The 17,868-nt window shown below is 44.0% G+C and overlaps 1 protein-coding gene across 1 annotated transcript in view; it reads right to left on the bottom strand.

Moving 5' to 3' along the window:
• The window catches only part of b4galnt4a (beta-1,4-N-acetyl-galactosaminyl transferase 4a), a 113,826-nt gene that overhangs the window by 14,814 nt on the left and 81,144 nt on the right, over positions 1-17,868 (bottom strand). Inside the window, exon 8 of the mRNA XM_028957417.1 lies at positions 7,397-7,475. Within this exon, the coding sequence (XP_028813250.1) occupies positions 7,397-7,475 (79 nt within the window). The remainder of the gene's footprint in view (positions 1-7,396; positions 7,476-17,868) is intronic.

Genomic DNA, 17,868 nt, shown 5'->3' with positions numbered 1-17,868 from the left:
TCCACACAAAGTTGCGAGCGGGTTTCGGCTTCGCGACACTCACAAGGTCACCCCCGCACATAACACAGCCGTCTCCCGGAGGGGCGACGCCCGCATCGCCAGCAGCAACGAGGCCAGGCCCGACAGGCGTACAATCCCTTTAAAGCGATTCTGCAATTACTGCGTCACTTCTCGTTAGACGGCCGGTAATGAGGGGAGGCAGGTCGTTTTCCACAGCCGGCGTCGGGTGCTACAAAGCGCATCCACAATTGAGCATGCACATACACGGGTGCATACACAAATAAGCACACACTGACGCAAGGGCACGCATTAAATATACACACGCACAATACATCTAGTCCTTTAGAAAAGATAAAGACAAGTAGGTTCAAGTATACGTATGGGGCAAAGTGTGTGTGTGTGTGTGTGTGTGTGTGTTCTGTGTAACTCAATGTGACACAGTGGTGTACAAACTCTCCAAATTGCTATGCTTGTGGTATCAACTCTGTTGAACTTGTTAAATGAAACATTACCACTCGATTACACACACACGGAAAAAGGCCAGAGGAGAAGGAGCACAGCTCGGGCAGGAGCAGTTTATCACAGTGTGGGTGCACAAGGGGCGTGCACGCCGCCGTTTTCGTCATTTCAGAGTCTCAGACTTGCTCTCGCCTCTCAAGGTCAGGCTTGTCCTTTAGCGGCATCGGTGATGCAGAGTCCGAACTGTCAGAGGCAAGAGCAGTGCATCCACACTCACTCTCCTCAAAGAGAGAAACACCCACAGAAGCTGTCATTCACAGATGGGTCTCAAATAAGAATAAGTGAATAAAGAAGTGGGGTTCAACACGTCTTCACTAATATTACAAGTCTGGATTTGCAAATATGAGAGGACTAGTTCACTAGGTCTCAGTAAGATGTCCCATATTCGTCACCTGTTACGCAACTGCAGGGATGGGCATAATTTTTTTATGTTAAAAACATAAAAGTGTAATATTTGGTTATGTTTGCATTGGTTCATTGTATACTTGCAATATTTGCAATACTGTGGTCAGTAGCAGTCGCTAAAGCATATCATACCGTTTATGACTGTGTATGTAACAAATACCTTTTGAATTTAAATTTGTTTTTTAAATAAATAAACACAAATCCTGCATTTTGGTGTTTTGATGATGGCGGAGGAGAGCAGGGCTAAAGGCGTCTTTTTATCATGCCGCTATCATGGACATGATGCATGGCTAAAGTCTAAAAACAGTGGGGCAAAAAAGTATTTAGTCAGCCACCAATTGTACAAGTTCTACCACTTAAAAAGACGAGAGAGGCCTGTAATTTTCATCATAGGTATACCTCAACTATGAGAGACAAAATGAGAAATAAAAATCCAGAACATCACATCCTCTGATTGTTAAAGAATTTATTAGCAGGGGTGGAAAATTAGTATTTGGTCACTAACAAACAAGCAAGATTTCTGACTCTCACGGACCTATATCTTCTTCTGTAAAAGGCTCCTCTGTCCTGCACTCATTACCTGTATTAATGGCACCGGTTTGATCTCATTATCAGTATAAAAGACACCCGTCCACAACCTCAAACAGTCACACTCCAAATTCCACTAGGGCCAGGACCAAAGAGCTGTGTAAGGACACCAGAAACAACATTGTAGACCTGCACAAGGCTGGGAAGACTGAATCTGCAATAGGTAAGCAGCTTGGTGTGAAGAAATCAACTGTGGGAGCAATTATTAGAAAACGGAAGATATTCAAGACCACTGTTAATCTCCCTCGATCTGGGGCTCCACGCAAGATCTCACAAGAACGGGGGGACCTAGTGAATGACCTGCAGAGAGCTGGGACCATCAGTAACACACTACGCCGGCAGGGACTCAAATCCTGCAGTGCCAGACGTGTTCCCCTGCTTAAGTCAGTACATGTCCGGGCTCGTCTGAAGTTTGCTAGAGAGCATCTGGAAGAAGGATTGGGAGAATGTCATATGGTCCGATGAAACCAAAATAGAACTTTTTGGTTAAAACTCTACTTGTGTTTGGAGGAGAAAGAATGCTAAGTTACATCCAAAGAATACCATACCTACTGTGAAGTATGGGGGTGGAAACATCATGCTTTGGTGGTGTTTTTCTACAAAGGGACCCGGATGACTGATCCATGTAAAGGAAAGAATGAATGGGGCCGTGAGATTTTGGGTGAAAACCTCCTTCCATCAGCAAGGGCATTGAAGATGAGACGTGGCTGGGTCTTTCAGCATGACAATGATTCCAAACACACCGCCTGGGCAACGAAGGAGTGGCTTCGTAAGAAGTATTTTAAGGTTCTGGAGTGGCCTAGCCAGTCTCCAGATCTCAACCCCATAGAAAATCTTTGAAGTCCGTGTTAGCCAGCGACAGCCCCAAAATATCACTGCTCTAGATCTGCATGGAAGAATGGGCCAAAATACCAGCAACAGTGTGTGAAAACCTTGTGAAGACTTACAGAAAACCCATTGCCAACAAAGGGTATATAACAAAGTTATATACTAATTTTCCACCATAATTTGCAAATAAATTCTTTAAAAATCAGAGGATGTGATTTTCTGGAATTTTTTTCTCATTTTGTCTCACATAGTTGAGGTGTACCTATGATGTATTACAGGCCTCTCTCATCTTTTTAAGTGGTAGAACTTGCACAATTGTTGACTGACTAAATACTTTTTTGCCCCACTATTTTTTAACTATTTTTTCAGGATTCACAAAAAGCATTGCTTACTAAAAATCTGTGGCTGGACAATTTTAGAAATAGCCATTGTTTATGGGGCCATCAGGAGACAATCCAGACGTTATCTCCGCTATAGTCATCTCTGGACCACATTCCCTACAAAATCCAACATGCAGATAGATTGTCAGCACATTAATTCAAGCCTTCTGATTGGCAAACTAGGGAATACGACATTTGCAAACACTCTCCACCTATTGGGTCTCACAAAGCACCTGGAAAATACCCCCAAAGATATTTCTCCACTAGGTGCAGAGTTGGGTTGGGATGTTCTTGACGTTCTTGCAGTTTCCTGAGGTGAGAGATCTTGCAGACTTTAGTCATTGGTACTTCCAATAGGAAGCTGTCAAACTGTACAAATAAAAGTTCCCACTTTGACAGAATGAAAATAGTTTGCTCCCCTAATAAGAGTTTGACTATTATTTGGCCTGAAATGAAAAGAGAGGGAGACAGAGAGACACACGTACCCACACGCTTTTTAATAACTAAAGCTTTTCTCCGTGTCACGAGGTTCCCACCCGTACACTGGAGCCGACATCACGCGAGCGTATTGATGAAACCCATTAGCACTTAAAAGCCTCGCCTTCGCGATAAATGTGGGTGTTGCGGTGGGACTGGAGGATAATCAAATGAAGCTCGAAACAAAGAGCAAGTGAAGAAGAGAGAGAAAGAGAGAGAGAGAGGGTAGAGACAGACAGAAGCACCAGCAGGCAGATGGAAAACTCATGCAGCACGACTACAAAAGGGCCTGCATCCCAGCGTCTGCCTCGCTCCCTTTCACATCAGCGAAGAGTTGCTCAGGCACGTCTGTGTAAGTAAGGTTTATGATGACATTTTGTCTGCAGACAAAAAGAGCGATGGGGATGAGAGCGAAGACGGCCTGTTTGCTGGCCCTGAAACCTCCTGAGAAAAGAGAAGGAATTGATGGAGGAGGGAGAATAATAAAAAAACGCGGAGCACGGAGGAAAGTAGTGGGATTCCATCATGTTTCATCTGCTGTAATCTGCCGGGCAACAAACAACTTTCTGATATGTCTCCTTCTTTTTCTTTCCGGAATGAGGTCCTCCTTGCCGACTACAGCTGCCGGTGACCTCCTAACACCTGATCAGCACTTCTGCTGAGAAATATACTGTCGAAATATTATTTTGATATAAAACCAAGTGTAGTATTGAGATAGATCCCAAATATTTTTCCCGAGTAATTTACCAGCAAAGGGTTCTATTTAATCCAAAAAAACCCGAGAAGATGAGTACCCGTCTCGTGAACCCCCACTAATCCCTGTCTAAACCCCCCCAAAGGTAGCCACTCGCCACCTCCTGGACTGTATTGACCAGTCCCCAAATGGAGCGTAAATTGCGTGAAATGTATCATTATGCCGGTTGCTTCGAGCTGCTGTCTTCATTGACGTTCTTGTATTGATTTAGTTATATAATAGTACTGATGTGGTTTTGAGAGTAGCAGTGCAGTTTTCTAATGAACCGAACAACAGGCACGATGCTGTAAACGTCACAGAACGAACCCGAATGAGAAATGACAGATAAATTGAAATTCCCCCCCCCCCCCCCCCCCCCCCCCCCCCCCCAAAAAAAAAAAACCTGCGCACAGCTTGCCGCGTTGCTAAATCTGGGCGCTTTTAACGGAGGTGACTCATCTCCAGCGTGAACGAATCCGGGCGGCCGCCATTCACGCCCCCCCCCTCCCCGCCGCCATCTCCCTCGGCCCGTACAGCTATGCCCTGCCTGAAAAGGCTTTTTGTTGTGGCGCTGGACCAGGGGGACCCTCCCCTCCGAACAGTCCTCTCCGAGCGCCGTGTTGCCATGGCAGACCTGTGGTGGGAAGAGAAGTGGGCCAGTGGCTTCCTTCCTCCTTCCGTCGGCGGCATCGCTAATGGAGCCGATGGACAGAGAGGTGATTAAAGCAGCCATCCTTCCTGTTGTTGGGGGAACCTTGCTGAGTCTCCCAGATGAAAGCCACCATTTGCATTCCCTAATTTTCTTTTCTTTCTTTGCTTTCCGCCTCCTCCTGATCTCACCAGTGCCGGCTGAAGGGGGCACTGCGCGTTATTTTTGGCTTCTAATGTAATGAAATTCTTCTATTTATCAGCCTGATGATTGGAACAGCCTCCACGGCCCGTGTTCACCCAACCTTGCTGCAGTCGAAAGCCTGACAGGAACACACACACACACACACACTTACCAACACAAACACATACATGCAAAAACAGAGCAAGATGAATCTGTATCCAGATCTTACAGCAGACGGGCCAAAAAAACATTTCAAAAAGACAAAATAATGAATATGGTAACAAGGACTTCCTGTATAATCAGGCCGGCCCTGTCCAAAAAGCTGACAGGTAAATATTTCGGCGCTCTACAAACAGCCGGCATTCGTCAGGTGGCTTTTAGCACGTGCGATTCGTGTTGCATGAGGACGGAGCGGCGGTGGGCTGATGCCGGAATAATGACGTGCTCGCACCGGCGCCAAGCCGAGCCAAGGCCGCTACTGTCTGCTAATTGGCAGGGCGGCTCGAGTGGCCCGAAGAGGCGGCCATAAAACAGTCGATTAGCGCCAGCCACTTTCATCCTCAACCTCTGGCTCACTGTAAAGATGTCAGGTGTAATTTAGGCCGCTCATATTCTCCCTTTCTCCTTTCCCCAATTACGGGGGCAATTACAGCCCTTTCTCTCCTTCGGGTAGCGCTTCTGTGGTTTTATTATTATTTTTTCACGAGGGTTGCGGAGGGACTGAGTGGTGGGATCACTCGGTCTGACAAAGAAGCAAATTGGAGAAGCTCAGAGAGCAAAAGTACGAGTTTTTTCCACCCTTGGAAAACAAACTGCAAAGAGGCCGCTGTGGGGAAAAAAAACATCAGCCATTTTTTCCTGGTTAAATAGCTGTTTGTATCCTTCCTGTCACAGCAATTATCAGTAATTCGAGCATGAAATGGGCAAAAGGAGCCGGAGACGCATTTCCATTTATTCTTCCAATTTACTCCGACGTTCCAATGGAAAATGCATTTCATTCCTCTGTTCTGTTCGCGCTTCTTTTAGGCAAATGAATTCCGCAACCGGGATCCTGCTGCCCTAAGGGGGGCATCTAGCTTATTACTGTGGATCAGAGCCATCAAAAAAACTTCCAAACACAAAAAAAGCAGAAGTCTGCGTTACTGTTTCTGGAATGAATGAGGTGTCCACCTTTGATATTTACTGCGGTTGCTGGCAAACACAGTTGAGAATGAGAAGCAGTAAATCTGCTGCTTCGGACAAGGTGTAAAATGGATACCAACACTAAATAATATCTCAGACCTGCTCAAGACCATAACTAAGAGGGGGGGGGGGGGGGGGGGGGGGGGGGGGGGGGGGTTACATGCTTCTGGATCATGGCACACTTTCCCCCGCCTGATTAATATCATGCCGGAATGGTGCGCCAATAATCTTCTTTCAGGTTTAAAAGCATGTAGAAAATATTCACAATTTAATGACTTAAAGAAGCGGTATTAATTATGCATGGAGTTTCAATCATTCCTGCAGGCTTTGAAGTGGAAATGTCATTGATTTAACCTTGAGTACACACTTACTTTAGTTATATTATTGAAGAAAAAAAAAATTAGCCTGTAAGTCTAAAGAAGCCCTGGACTAGAACAAGGCATGACCAGAATATTCTGGAAGGTGAAGAAAAGACCCGTTCTCTTCGTCTGCCGGTTTTTATTCCAAAAGCGAAAAAAGGGGTGTCTGCTTTCCGCGCACAGACTGATAAGACTACCTGCAGTATATTTAAAACATGCTCCGCGGATGCGGAGAAAACCCGAGAGCCGCTGGCTATAACTCAAGAGAGGCCGGATGGAATGGAGCCAGAACCTGGCTGGTTCCTGAGAAAGAGTGAAATCCAATCAGTGATGATAACCTTGGCTCTGGAGCATTTCTCTGATATACAAGATGCCATCTATTATTCAGGCTGGCTCACACCATCACCGCTGCAGGTATGGCAACCACGTTTTTTCACTCTTTGGATCTGGATCGTCTACACCAGTAAGTCAGAGTCTGCGATGGACAGGCTGTGTAAAGCCACACAATATGATGTATATTCATCATTTTCACACATCATTCAGTGTTGCTGCAGATTCAGTGTCCTGTGGACAGGGTTTCATCATTCTGGAAGATATTGGGCCCATTACAATAGAAATGTTTCATCATTGAGCAATTTTTTTCATGATTTGCAGTGACTTTTTCAATTATAAAAAAAGAACCTACATTGGGTGTAATTTGTGATACTTGGTAGAGGGTCAATCTTTGTTACATGTTACACGTGAAATAAAACGTTGTTTCATTTGACTGTATAATAATGTATAACCTGGCCTGTAGCCTAAAATCACAATTAAGCTCACTTGAACTTGAACTTATAAAGAAGCACCACTTGATGGATCTGCCTGGTTATTTATTGTACTGGGCCTAAATATTTTATATTGCCCCCTTGCGGTCTCCACAAGCTACTTCTGCAGACTACCAACCTCCAACTGATTGGAAGCATATAATATATAATGTATAACTAAACAAAAAAGCATTGCTATGTTGATTTATTTTTGCATTTAGATGTCTAATGAAACAATGCCTTGTTATTGGCTGAATTCATTGCATGATACGTTTGTGGCCTTGACTTACCCCCACTTCAACATGATCTGAACCCTTGTCATCTTGCTTGTGCAAAATCTCGAAGTAGTATCGTCGTGAGGAGATGAGGCTGCAGAGGGAAAAAGAAGACAAGATAAATATCTGCCAGCCAGCAGCAGGCCTCTGCAGGTGTGTGGGGGAATGAAACCGCCTCCCGCAGCGGTGTAGTGCGGAGGGGAGTGTATCGGGCCGCCACGGTCTCTCCTGGCCGTGTGTTTTTGTGCCGCTGGGTGGTAGCACTGCAGGGACCCAAAGGCAGAATCCAGATATCAAAAAAGAAAGGAAAAAAAAACATTTCGGCAGCCTTTAAACAACCTTATTTGGCCTCTCCGGAGCTTTCATCTGGATGCCTTGCAGCTCGCCGCCACGGCAACAGCCCCCACCCCTCGTCTCCGTCCCAGCCCACCTCTCAATGTGCCACTTCTCTAATCAAAAACACATCGTCTGAAATTGGCCAACATCTGCTGCGGGCCGGGCACAGATCTGCCCCCCTGCTAGACTTCACACGTTGTTAGTTTTCCTTTAGCACCAATACAAACAGTTAGTCACAGAACAGTGTGAGAGGATGAGTGTGAAAGGCGGGCTGCGGGGAAGCGTGAGGTCCAGTCTTCTCTGTGGTTAATAAATAAATAAATACATACATACATACAAACATACATACATACATACATACATACATATATATATATATATGCGCCTCAACTTGGCCTGATCATTGAGGCCATCGCTATGTTTTCTAACTGTTTTATTCTGTTTACATATGCCAGCAAATTTGAGAGGCAATGTTCCCCAGACAGGACTCGTAAATTGGGAATGTGCTCATGCATTTTCATGACTGCTGTGTCTTGAAAAAAGGAAATGCAAGTCGTTTTGGATGCCCGTGCACGTTTTAAAGACGCCCACGGCCTGTGTGTGTACGTGTCTCCTTGAAAGAAGAGGTGAGAGGTGCACTTGATGAACATTTGACGCACGTCACGAAACATTTGATGAACTGCCTGGCGCACGGATAACGGCCATATGGCTGGGAGGAGGACATGGTCCTCCTGTCGCCGAGTAGCTGTGTGCATGCAACGAACTGAAGGACGGAAACATTCCAGCACCAATAAAGCCGTTCACATTATTCCATGAGGGTCACAAAGCGTGTATGGCAACCTTCAGGACTCCTTTCATCACCAGTAATGAAACTCTAGGACGCTTCTTTCAAATTTAGCACATAAAAATAATACTTAACGCTTTGGAGTAAAAACTAGGCAGCACTATTTAGGAAATGTAAAAAAAAGGTTTGTATATTATGTTTTGTGGTTTGTTAGAAATTACTTTTTTATGTGAACAACCCTGCAAATGAATGCTTAAATGTTCTGTATACCAGTTCAGGCAAAGTGAGTACAAATACAGAGATTCTGCTCACAACTAGGCCCAACGTTGCAATATTACAACATTTCCCTAAAAACTTACTAGAAAATAAAAAATGTGAAAAATCTTTAATTCCTACATCAGAGGCCAACTAAAACAGTATCTGAGAGGTCAAAAAAATTTTTGCTAATTTTTTTCTATATTTGGGTCTTACAGGGTTAAGTACTGTATTAAATATTTCAACTCATTTGGATGAGGTGGGGATTACTGTAGAGTAAAAATAAAGTGCAGAACACTCTTTCAAGATCCAAGATAGCAGGTTAGAAATTCATTTCATTGATTTTCTTGTCACAGCACAAGTGAAGACTCCATTTTTAAAGTTGATGTGTTGAAGAAAAAAAAATGATTTGAGTGACTCTGACAACAGGCAAATTGTGATGACAGATAACCCGGTCAGAGTATCTCCAAGTCTTGTGGGGATGGCAGCAAGATGCTCTATTGGAAGAGACAGTGTGAGGCTCTGGGCAACGTGTCCTTGAGGACATCATTCATGGGGATGTTAACACCCACTTACATAATGTTGCTGACCAAGTACACTGTTTCATGTACAATGGTATTCCTTGATGGCAGAGTCCTCTTTCAGCAGTCACTATGAGTTCAAGGCGGTGACTTGCCCCCCAAATTCCTCAATCAGATTGGGCACCCGTATGACGTTCTGGAAAAACAAGTCCAACCCATGGAGGTCCAACCTCACTTTCATGGCATCTGGGTAGAAGCTATGGTATGACACCTTCAAAGGTCATGTGGTGTTCATGCCCCAAGGAGTCAGAGCTGTTTTGGTGTAGTGAGGAGGAACTACAAAATGTTCTGCACATGGTTTTATTGTGACTGATCAGAACAGACGTACATTATACAGAGCTGGGCAAGTTCTTAAGTATTACTAATTACTTAGTATCAAAAGTAATTAGTTACATTACTTGCTAGTTGCTTCCCCACCGATTTAAAGCTGTTATTTTGACTGTAACAAAAAATACCGATTACATGTGACATAAATCAAAAGTGTTCATTAAACTTGATGTGAAAAACATAATTAATTTCTATATTGAGGGTTGAAATATTTTGTTTTCCTGTGTGTGTTAAGATGCAATAGGTAAATGTAACTTGAGAAATACTATGTACATTAAATGCCATTAACAACCAAACATGCTAATTAGCAGCCGATGCATCAGGAAACCACTGTAGACATAGTGACCTGCTGGTATCCTCTTTCCTAGTTTCCCGAGGCCACGATCATTCAACGTGGTCCGATGTCACCACCCATTTTCAGCTACGTGCTTAGAAAATGCATTAGGAAAAGTAGCACACATCTGCTGTTGGATTTGATTATTGTTTTCTGTGTCTTTTCTAACTTTGGTCCCAGGGCTTTTCTCAGTATCAATAACACGATGAATTCTACCCTCACATAGAGTGATGCTTCAGTAGCTGGGCTACTACAAAAAGCACATTTTCCTATTAGACCCATTAACAAATCATGCATGCACTCTACCTGTCAATATTCTTTGAGATATGCACAATATGTCTGGGGTCACAATTATTTAAACTGAAAGTGAGAGGAGTTTAATGGTCAGACCTTAACATATAAGGCGTAACCCGCCAGAACCAATGAAAGCGGTAAACCTGAAGGCTTTTTTACCTGGAAGAATGGTCTCTCCATTTCAATGGTCTCTCCGAACTTATCAAACATCAATGTTTGGTTTCTTACATTACTTAAAATTCCTCATAAGTAACACATGATTTGACAGGTTCGATACAAGTTTTTTTTTTTTTTATTCTTTGGCAATACTGCAACCAAACACCATCCATCCACCACCAGCTGTAATTCGGATTTATATTTGAATTTGATACAGACACAAGAGGGTGTGGGTGACAAATGACTCTTGCCAAGAGAGAAAGTATGGATATCACCGTACAGAGGCTCATTTTGTCTACAGAATTGACTGAGTGACAGGTGAAGGAATGTGATCGTGCCAGAGCCTGATCCTGGAGACAAGGAGAAACACAAGATCGGAGCTGCGACGGTGAGGACGGACAGGAAGCCCGGTGTAACTCTGTTTCCACCTGAGAGGAACAGGCAGACACCGGTGTGGTGGCAATGCAATTTGACGCCCGATGTCCCACAAATCACAATCCGGCACCCGTTCACTTGATTGTATAGGAAAGTCTGGTCAGCTTCCATTTGTGCTTCGGGACCCAGCAGCCATAGGATCTTATTCCAGAACCTCTGCTGGGCCTCCACTCCCACCAACGTGTTGCTGACCAAGGTTTTTTCTCAGCTGCTTTAAAAAAGTGGAACACAATCCTATTCAACAAGCGATTTCATTTGCTAACAATAATAATCATAACAAATCATTCCTCAGCCGGATTTCTCCAGAGGACACCCTGGTTAACTCATATGCCGTGGAGACCCTATACCCTGCCAGCTGACAGCAGGGGTCACTGTAAATTACCCAAAAAAAAAAAAAAAACCTCAGATCCTCATTTGCTCCAAGGACGACTGATACCCTGATGCATCATTTTTAATTTCAATTAAAACAATTTGGGAACTGGTTTAATCCAAAGTGACATACAATCAGCAGCACCAAGTCAAGGTTAATTCTCAGCAACGCGATTTCAGCCCACATTGCAGGCATTTTATTTATGAGCCTCCATAGGTTCGTGTTTACATCCACTGACACGGTGTTAGACAAGTATTTGTACCGTTCGGATAAAAACAACTGAATTAAAACAGCCATGCAAACACTCGCACAAAGACACCTGATAGTACTACGGTAATACAATGTCTGCTAAGAAAGGAGCAATTTAAGCAGCATCGCTCTGCCGTGGGCACGCCCGGGCACAGGCTGACAGGTAAACACAGATCCCTGATGAAAAACAATCTATCCCCGTTCACAGACACAATGGGGTCTCCGCGTGACAGGCAACGGGAACGAGGGAAGGAGCTACGCAGATGGGGGGGGGGCACAGATGGAGAAGGAGAGATGTAAAATGTCACCTATTAAAATGACAAGGGACAACGGCGGGGAGGAGAGTTCAGTCAGGCTGAAGGGCGGCCAGCGCAGGTCAGCGACGAGGCTAATATCACCTGGGCCTGATGGAGGTGGCGAGGAGTTCACATTTGTCAGCGATGATGAACGAGCGGGGGCACTCGCCGACCGAGACCAAGCAATGGAGGGCGAGGAAGTGAGCAAGATGGAGAGTGGCGAAGAGAGAACGATAAAGTCTTTGAACTTTACAAAAAAAAAAAAAATCTAATAGAATAGAGGGAGACAAATGAAAATGAAATGAAATAAGGAGAGAAAAATAAGAGAGAAAGCGTCAAATGCCAGCCGTTGGGGGGAGGGGGGGGGTTAAATTAAAGTTGTTGGCAGGAATTGGTGTCTGGGATTTTTTTTTTTTTTTTCTGTTATTAATGTTGGAAAGTTATAAACAAATAAAAAAAAGACAACTAGAGGACTTTTTTGTAGAAACCCCCTTAGTGCAGCCTTTAAATCCCACTTTGTGAGTGAGCGCCAGGTGAGTGAGCGCCAGCAAGTTGCTCCTGCTAATGTAGATGTATCGTCACTGCAGAGGGCACAGAGCTGATCCCCCGCGCTCTGGGCTGCATACAAATTCCTGTCATGCGGCATGAGAATCCATGGCACGGACGTGCCGGAGTGAAAGGGGGCGATAGGGAGAAAAAGAGGAAGCTTTTCCGTGCTACTTTTACAGCTTGTCTCTGACTCCGTTCGCCTGTCCCGCAGTCTGGACCACGGATAAAAGCCTGGCATGGGGCATGTTGGTGATATATACAGGCCTGCCCTGGAGGACGAGATGAGAGAGAAAGGGAAATAGACTGGGAGAAAGGGAAATAAAGAGATGGAGGGAAGAGAACATCTTTCTGACAGTTGCACAAAGATTTATTTTCCATTAATAATGATGCAGATTAGTAGTAAAGAAAACTGCTCAATGAATCAGGCTTGTACTTGTAACGTTCCATTCTACATACCTTTCCAATTATTATCCAATTAATTTAATAACTAAATGTAATTTTTCCCCCAAATCTTTCCAAACACCACAATGCTGCTATTTTAAGCCTTTCAATCAATTTTAATAAAATCAACTACTGATAATTTACATAATATAAAATTTACATAATAACAACATTTGAGGCACTCATTTTGTATATGGCAAATTTAAAACTGTTTCAGATTAAATGTGCCAGCAACATACTGCTCATGGCAACTTAATATGAGAGCCCACTCCTCTCAGATCACCAGATGAGAGAATATATTCCGGAGGAGTTTGATATACAGGGCCTCTGCAGAAATAAAAAATACAGGGGGAAAAATGAAATTTTAAATCAAATGTCAGAATACTGCAGAGCACAGCATATCTGAAGCATGACCAAAAAAGAAAAAAAATCCATGGATGTATTTTTAATAACTTTAACCTCCTTAGTCCTAATGATTGCAACTTGACTGATACACACGGTCATTAAAATCGTTATTTTTAAGCTGACATAAACGGCACACACTAAACCCCCATCACATTTCAATGGAATTTTCCATCGAGTGCTGGATGATTGACTGATATACAGTAATATGGATATAAGTCAGCTATCATTGTCAACTCTCAAAAGGCATTTTTCCGCACGTCATTTCATTTCTAATGCACGGCTTCTGGGATTTGAGTCTTAACACAACACAAACTTTATAAACAGATGCCAGAATTGGGTCCCCACAGGGAGAATATAGTCTCGACACAGTAAAGATGCAGTCAAGCCATTCATTCAAATGAGCTAATTACCACAGAATGAGAACAACAGAAGAGAGCAGAGCTGTGGGATGTGTGGTTTGAGGGACCTCTGTTCATTAAATATAATGGGAACGCACAGACTGCCATCTTGATCTCACAGAGCTACGACAAAAAGCATCAAGAAACAAAGATGGTGATCTCTGATCCACTGCACATGCACCATGCGTTGCTATAATACAGAATTACAATCATATGGAAAACAATCCCATGGGTCCCATGCAACAGTCAATGGAACCTGATGATTTGTCCAGAACATTTGAATGAACAAACATTTCAACCCTCTTTCAGACTGAAAGTGAGAGTAAAACGATTATTTTTCTGCTTGAATTTTCAGGGGTTTTGTGCATGTTCTTTCAATGATGTTTACATCAGGTCATTAAAAAAAAAAAACTATCTCTCTTTGAATCCTTCCTTGGTGGATTTGCCACTGCAAGTTGCCCTGTCCCATAGTTGATATCAGGATCTTCTTCCAAAAGGTTCTGTGTATTTGTTCTGTGTGTATTACTACTGTGGCAAAAACGAACTGGTCAGTTCAGGCGATGTTACTGGTTGGCAAATCTTTCCACGTTCCTTTTGATGCACTTTCAATACAACAGTTGCAAAGATTCACTGCAAATCCCATTATTAAATTCAGTGTATAGCATCAGATGTTCTGCTCTCAGGTTGAATTTAATGGGACAGCCAGTCCTGAACTAACTTAAAGACAATAGTCCTTACAAAGTAGATATTTCATGAGTAAAAGTTATTTTATAGATTGTGAGCTTTGTTTTATAGCTGTGTTCCTGCATTTAATTTCTCTTTCTTGTCAATATGATGCCTTTCTCTGAACAGTGAACGTTGCATGGAATGTTCAATTAATGTTTCAAAACTTTATCAATTGCTTCTGAATCAATAGTTTTCTGGTGTGAAAACTATTAGCACTGAGAACTATTTTACTGTATTCTCTGGTCCACAGCCCTTGGTCTCATTTGTGGAACACTGCTGCCTGCCCTACATTATAGGAGGCATCACTTCTCATTTACTCCCAGGCGAGATGCTGTTATGGAAATGTCAAGAATCTCCTCATTATCAGGCTAACCATTTGCCCAGTAGCGCAGAGTTTACTTTGCCTGTGCTTTGTAGTGAAAGGCAATGAGACAACCTGATCCAGTCCCAGGATTGGCTGATCCGGGGTCTGAGGTGGCCTACCTGTCACTCACCTTCAGCAGCTGCTACTGTCTGCGCGACTGACAGGCGATTCATCAAATGGATATCCTCTGGCGAATTCGCACATAATGCATCTAATATATACACCGAGCCCTGAAGCAAACAGTCATTAAAACTTTAGAGAACCTGAGACAAACACATCGTACTTTTACAGCCTCTGCACAGCTCCGGTTTGTTTAACGCTGTCAGAGGAAATGAGCTGCGGCTCTGAGGACGGCGCTGACACCAGCACTGAAGCAGCTTAATGTGCTGTGTAATTATGAGGAGATTCATGCACAAAGTAAGCATACAAGGAATACTAGTAGTGGAGTCTGAATGTGCGGAAGGAGGTGTGTGATGGTGGGCGAGTTTGTGACCGAGTATATGAGTAAATAAACAAGTGAGTGAGTGAGATTGTGTATTGTTTGTGAGTGACAGAGAGTGAATGAGTGTGTAGGTGAGTAACTATGAGTGTGTGACCAAGTGAGGGTATGAGACAATGCATGCATGAATGAGTGAGAGTTTACGTGAATAAGTGAGTGTAAGTGAGTGTTTTGAGTATGTAAGTGAGTGAGTGAGTGAATGAATGAGTAAGTTAATGTGATTGAGTATTCAAATAAAAGAATGAGTGCATTTACATTTACAGCGTTTATCAGACACCCTTATCCAGAGAGACAGTATTTACAGGGACAGTCCCCCCCTGGAGCAATTTAGGGTTAAGTGTCTTGCTCAGGGACACAAAGGTAGTAAGTGGGATTCGAACCCGGGTCTTCTGGTTCATAGGCGAGTGTTACCCACTAGGCCACTACCACCCTTGCATGAGTGAGTGAGGGTGTGAGAGTATGACTGAGTGAGTGAGTGTATGAGTGAGTGAGGGTGTGACAGTATGAATGAGTGAGTGGCTGTATGAGTGACTGAGGTTATGATAGTATAAATGAGTGAGTGAGTGTATGAGTAAGTGAGGGTGTGAGAGTATGAAAGTGAATAAGTGAGGGAGTGTATGGGTGATTGAGTGTAAGTGTGAATGTTTATGTGACTGAGTGAGAATATGAATGAATGAGTCAGAGAGTGTATGAGTGAGTAAATGTGTGAGTAATTATGAGTGAGTGAGTAAGTGAATGAATGGGTGAATACTACTGGCTGATACACTCTGACCTTTAACATTAGAGGTGGGTGGCTGGGGGAGAAGATGAGGATGAAATGAAATCTGAGAGGCCCTTTGATGTCACATCTGGCATTTCTGGAGACGTACTGCCATATGATTGGCAGTCCATGCTGACATTTTCTCGGCTCTCCTAGACACAGATCTGTCAGGCTGTGTGTGTGTTTGAGACAGTATGCTACTCTGTGGTGTGTCACAGGTCTGTGAGATGGTGTTACTGGGCATGGCAGTCAATTCATCATGATAGGAGCATGAACTCACTGTGAGATGTCTGAGAGTGTGCGTGTGAGGCACAACGTGTGTGTGTTGAGTTTAAGTCGCTATGTGTGTTTTGGTACATTTTGGTGCAGGTGTGTGAGTCTGTGTGAGACACCGGTGACTCTCTCTCCGTGTGAGATGCCGTGAACCCGTATCTTTTCAATTAAATTAGCTTGTGTATTTGTGTGTGTGTGTGTGTGTGTGTGTGTAATTCTAAGTGTAAGGGTGTGTGCTCGTGCCGTGAGTGTGACTCATCCTGCACCTCCGCCAGCCGGAGGAGATCTAAGACACAAATCACCTGTCAGTCACACACAGTCAGTGACAGCTGCCGGGGATGAGTGACAGATAGGCTACTTCACATTCTCAAATCTTCTTATCCCCTGGAACATCCAATCAGTGCACAGAATCACTGGATCAGAGATTCTCATGTCATTCAAAATCAACCGCAGCCATTTTGAGTGTCGGAACAAGATGAGCTATTTAACACATAACTGAGAGATTTTTTTTTTCTTTGCATTTCCACGGCAACAGTAGGGTAACACGGCCAGGCAAATTAAACTGATGAGATTATTAGAGCATTAGAATTCTGGTTCTTTCCTCTGATTGTCATCTCGGCAGGGCTGCAGATTACAGATAACGCTAAATTGCCTTCATTTCCGTAGACCCAACAATCGTAGCAACAGAGACTTCAGCTTTAAACTGGCTCCGGGATCCATACGGCTCTCACGACAAAAAAAACGAAATCCACTGGACTGAAGGAAAGTGACTCATCCTATGTGGCGCATGGGCCATTTTGAGGGTAGTGCTCATCTACTTTCTCATTCCCACCATTTCTGGAATGCATGCAGCATCCCAGATGGACTGAGGCGTCTCAGCAGAACCGACGGGGCGTGGACCGTGTGTGCCGACCAGCACCACGTTCTCGCCCTAATACCGCGCCTAATACCCCAACACGCCCAGACTCCTCATTAGCTTGTGCATGGACACCCCTTGGAAACATTCATGCTCACATTTTGCTTGTGTGATGCATTTAGACACAGAGCTACAGCGCCCAGAGGAGCCAGGAGTCTGTGAAGTCTGGCGCGCTCCTGAAGGCTTGACAGAGAGCGCGGTTATATAATTCCAGCCAAATTGGGGAGACTGGGTTGAACGTGGGCGTTCATTTCACGGCAGCGCTTAAAGCTGCCTTCAGGATCGCTCAGTCATTAAAATCCCATCAGAAGACATTACTCCACCATTTAATGGCACACAGTAAAACCTATCTGCTAATCAGAACGAGCCGCGTCGCCTCGGAGCGCAGGACAGCGGAGGTAGCGCGGTGACAGCTGCTACGATTAACGGCATAAATAATGATCGGTCCGGAGGGTGGGGGGGGGGGTCTCCCAAGAGGTTTCAGCCAAAATGGTTCTCCTCTTCGGGGGATTGGGACGCAGTGTCGAAACCAGCAGCGCGTCAGCAGAGAGAGAGAGAGAGAGAGATTGTCATCCCAAAACCAGCAAACCGACTTCCGGTCATAACATGACAGCGGTCATTAGTTAAAGCCGCTCAGCTAAAGGTCCTAAATGAATTTTGAAATCATCAAAAGAACTCTTCAACTACGGATGAAAATGTGAACAGTTTGCATCATTTTGAATTAGCTGTATACCATAAG

Source organism: Denticeps clupeoides, chromosome 17 (genome assembly GCF_900700375.1).
Source record: "Denticeps clupeoides chromosome 17, fDenClu1.1, whole genome shotgun sequence".
Taxonomy (NCBI): Eukaryota; Metazoa; Chordata; class Actinopteri; order Clupeiformes; family Denticipitidae; genus Denticeps; species Denticeps clupeoides.
This window is presented reverse-complemented; position numbering and strand designations above follow the sequence as displayed.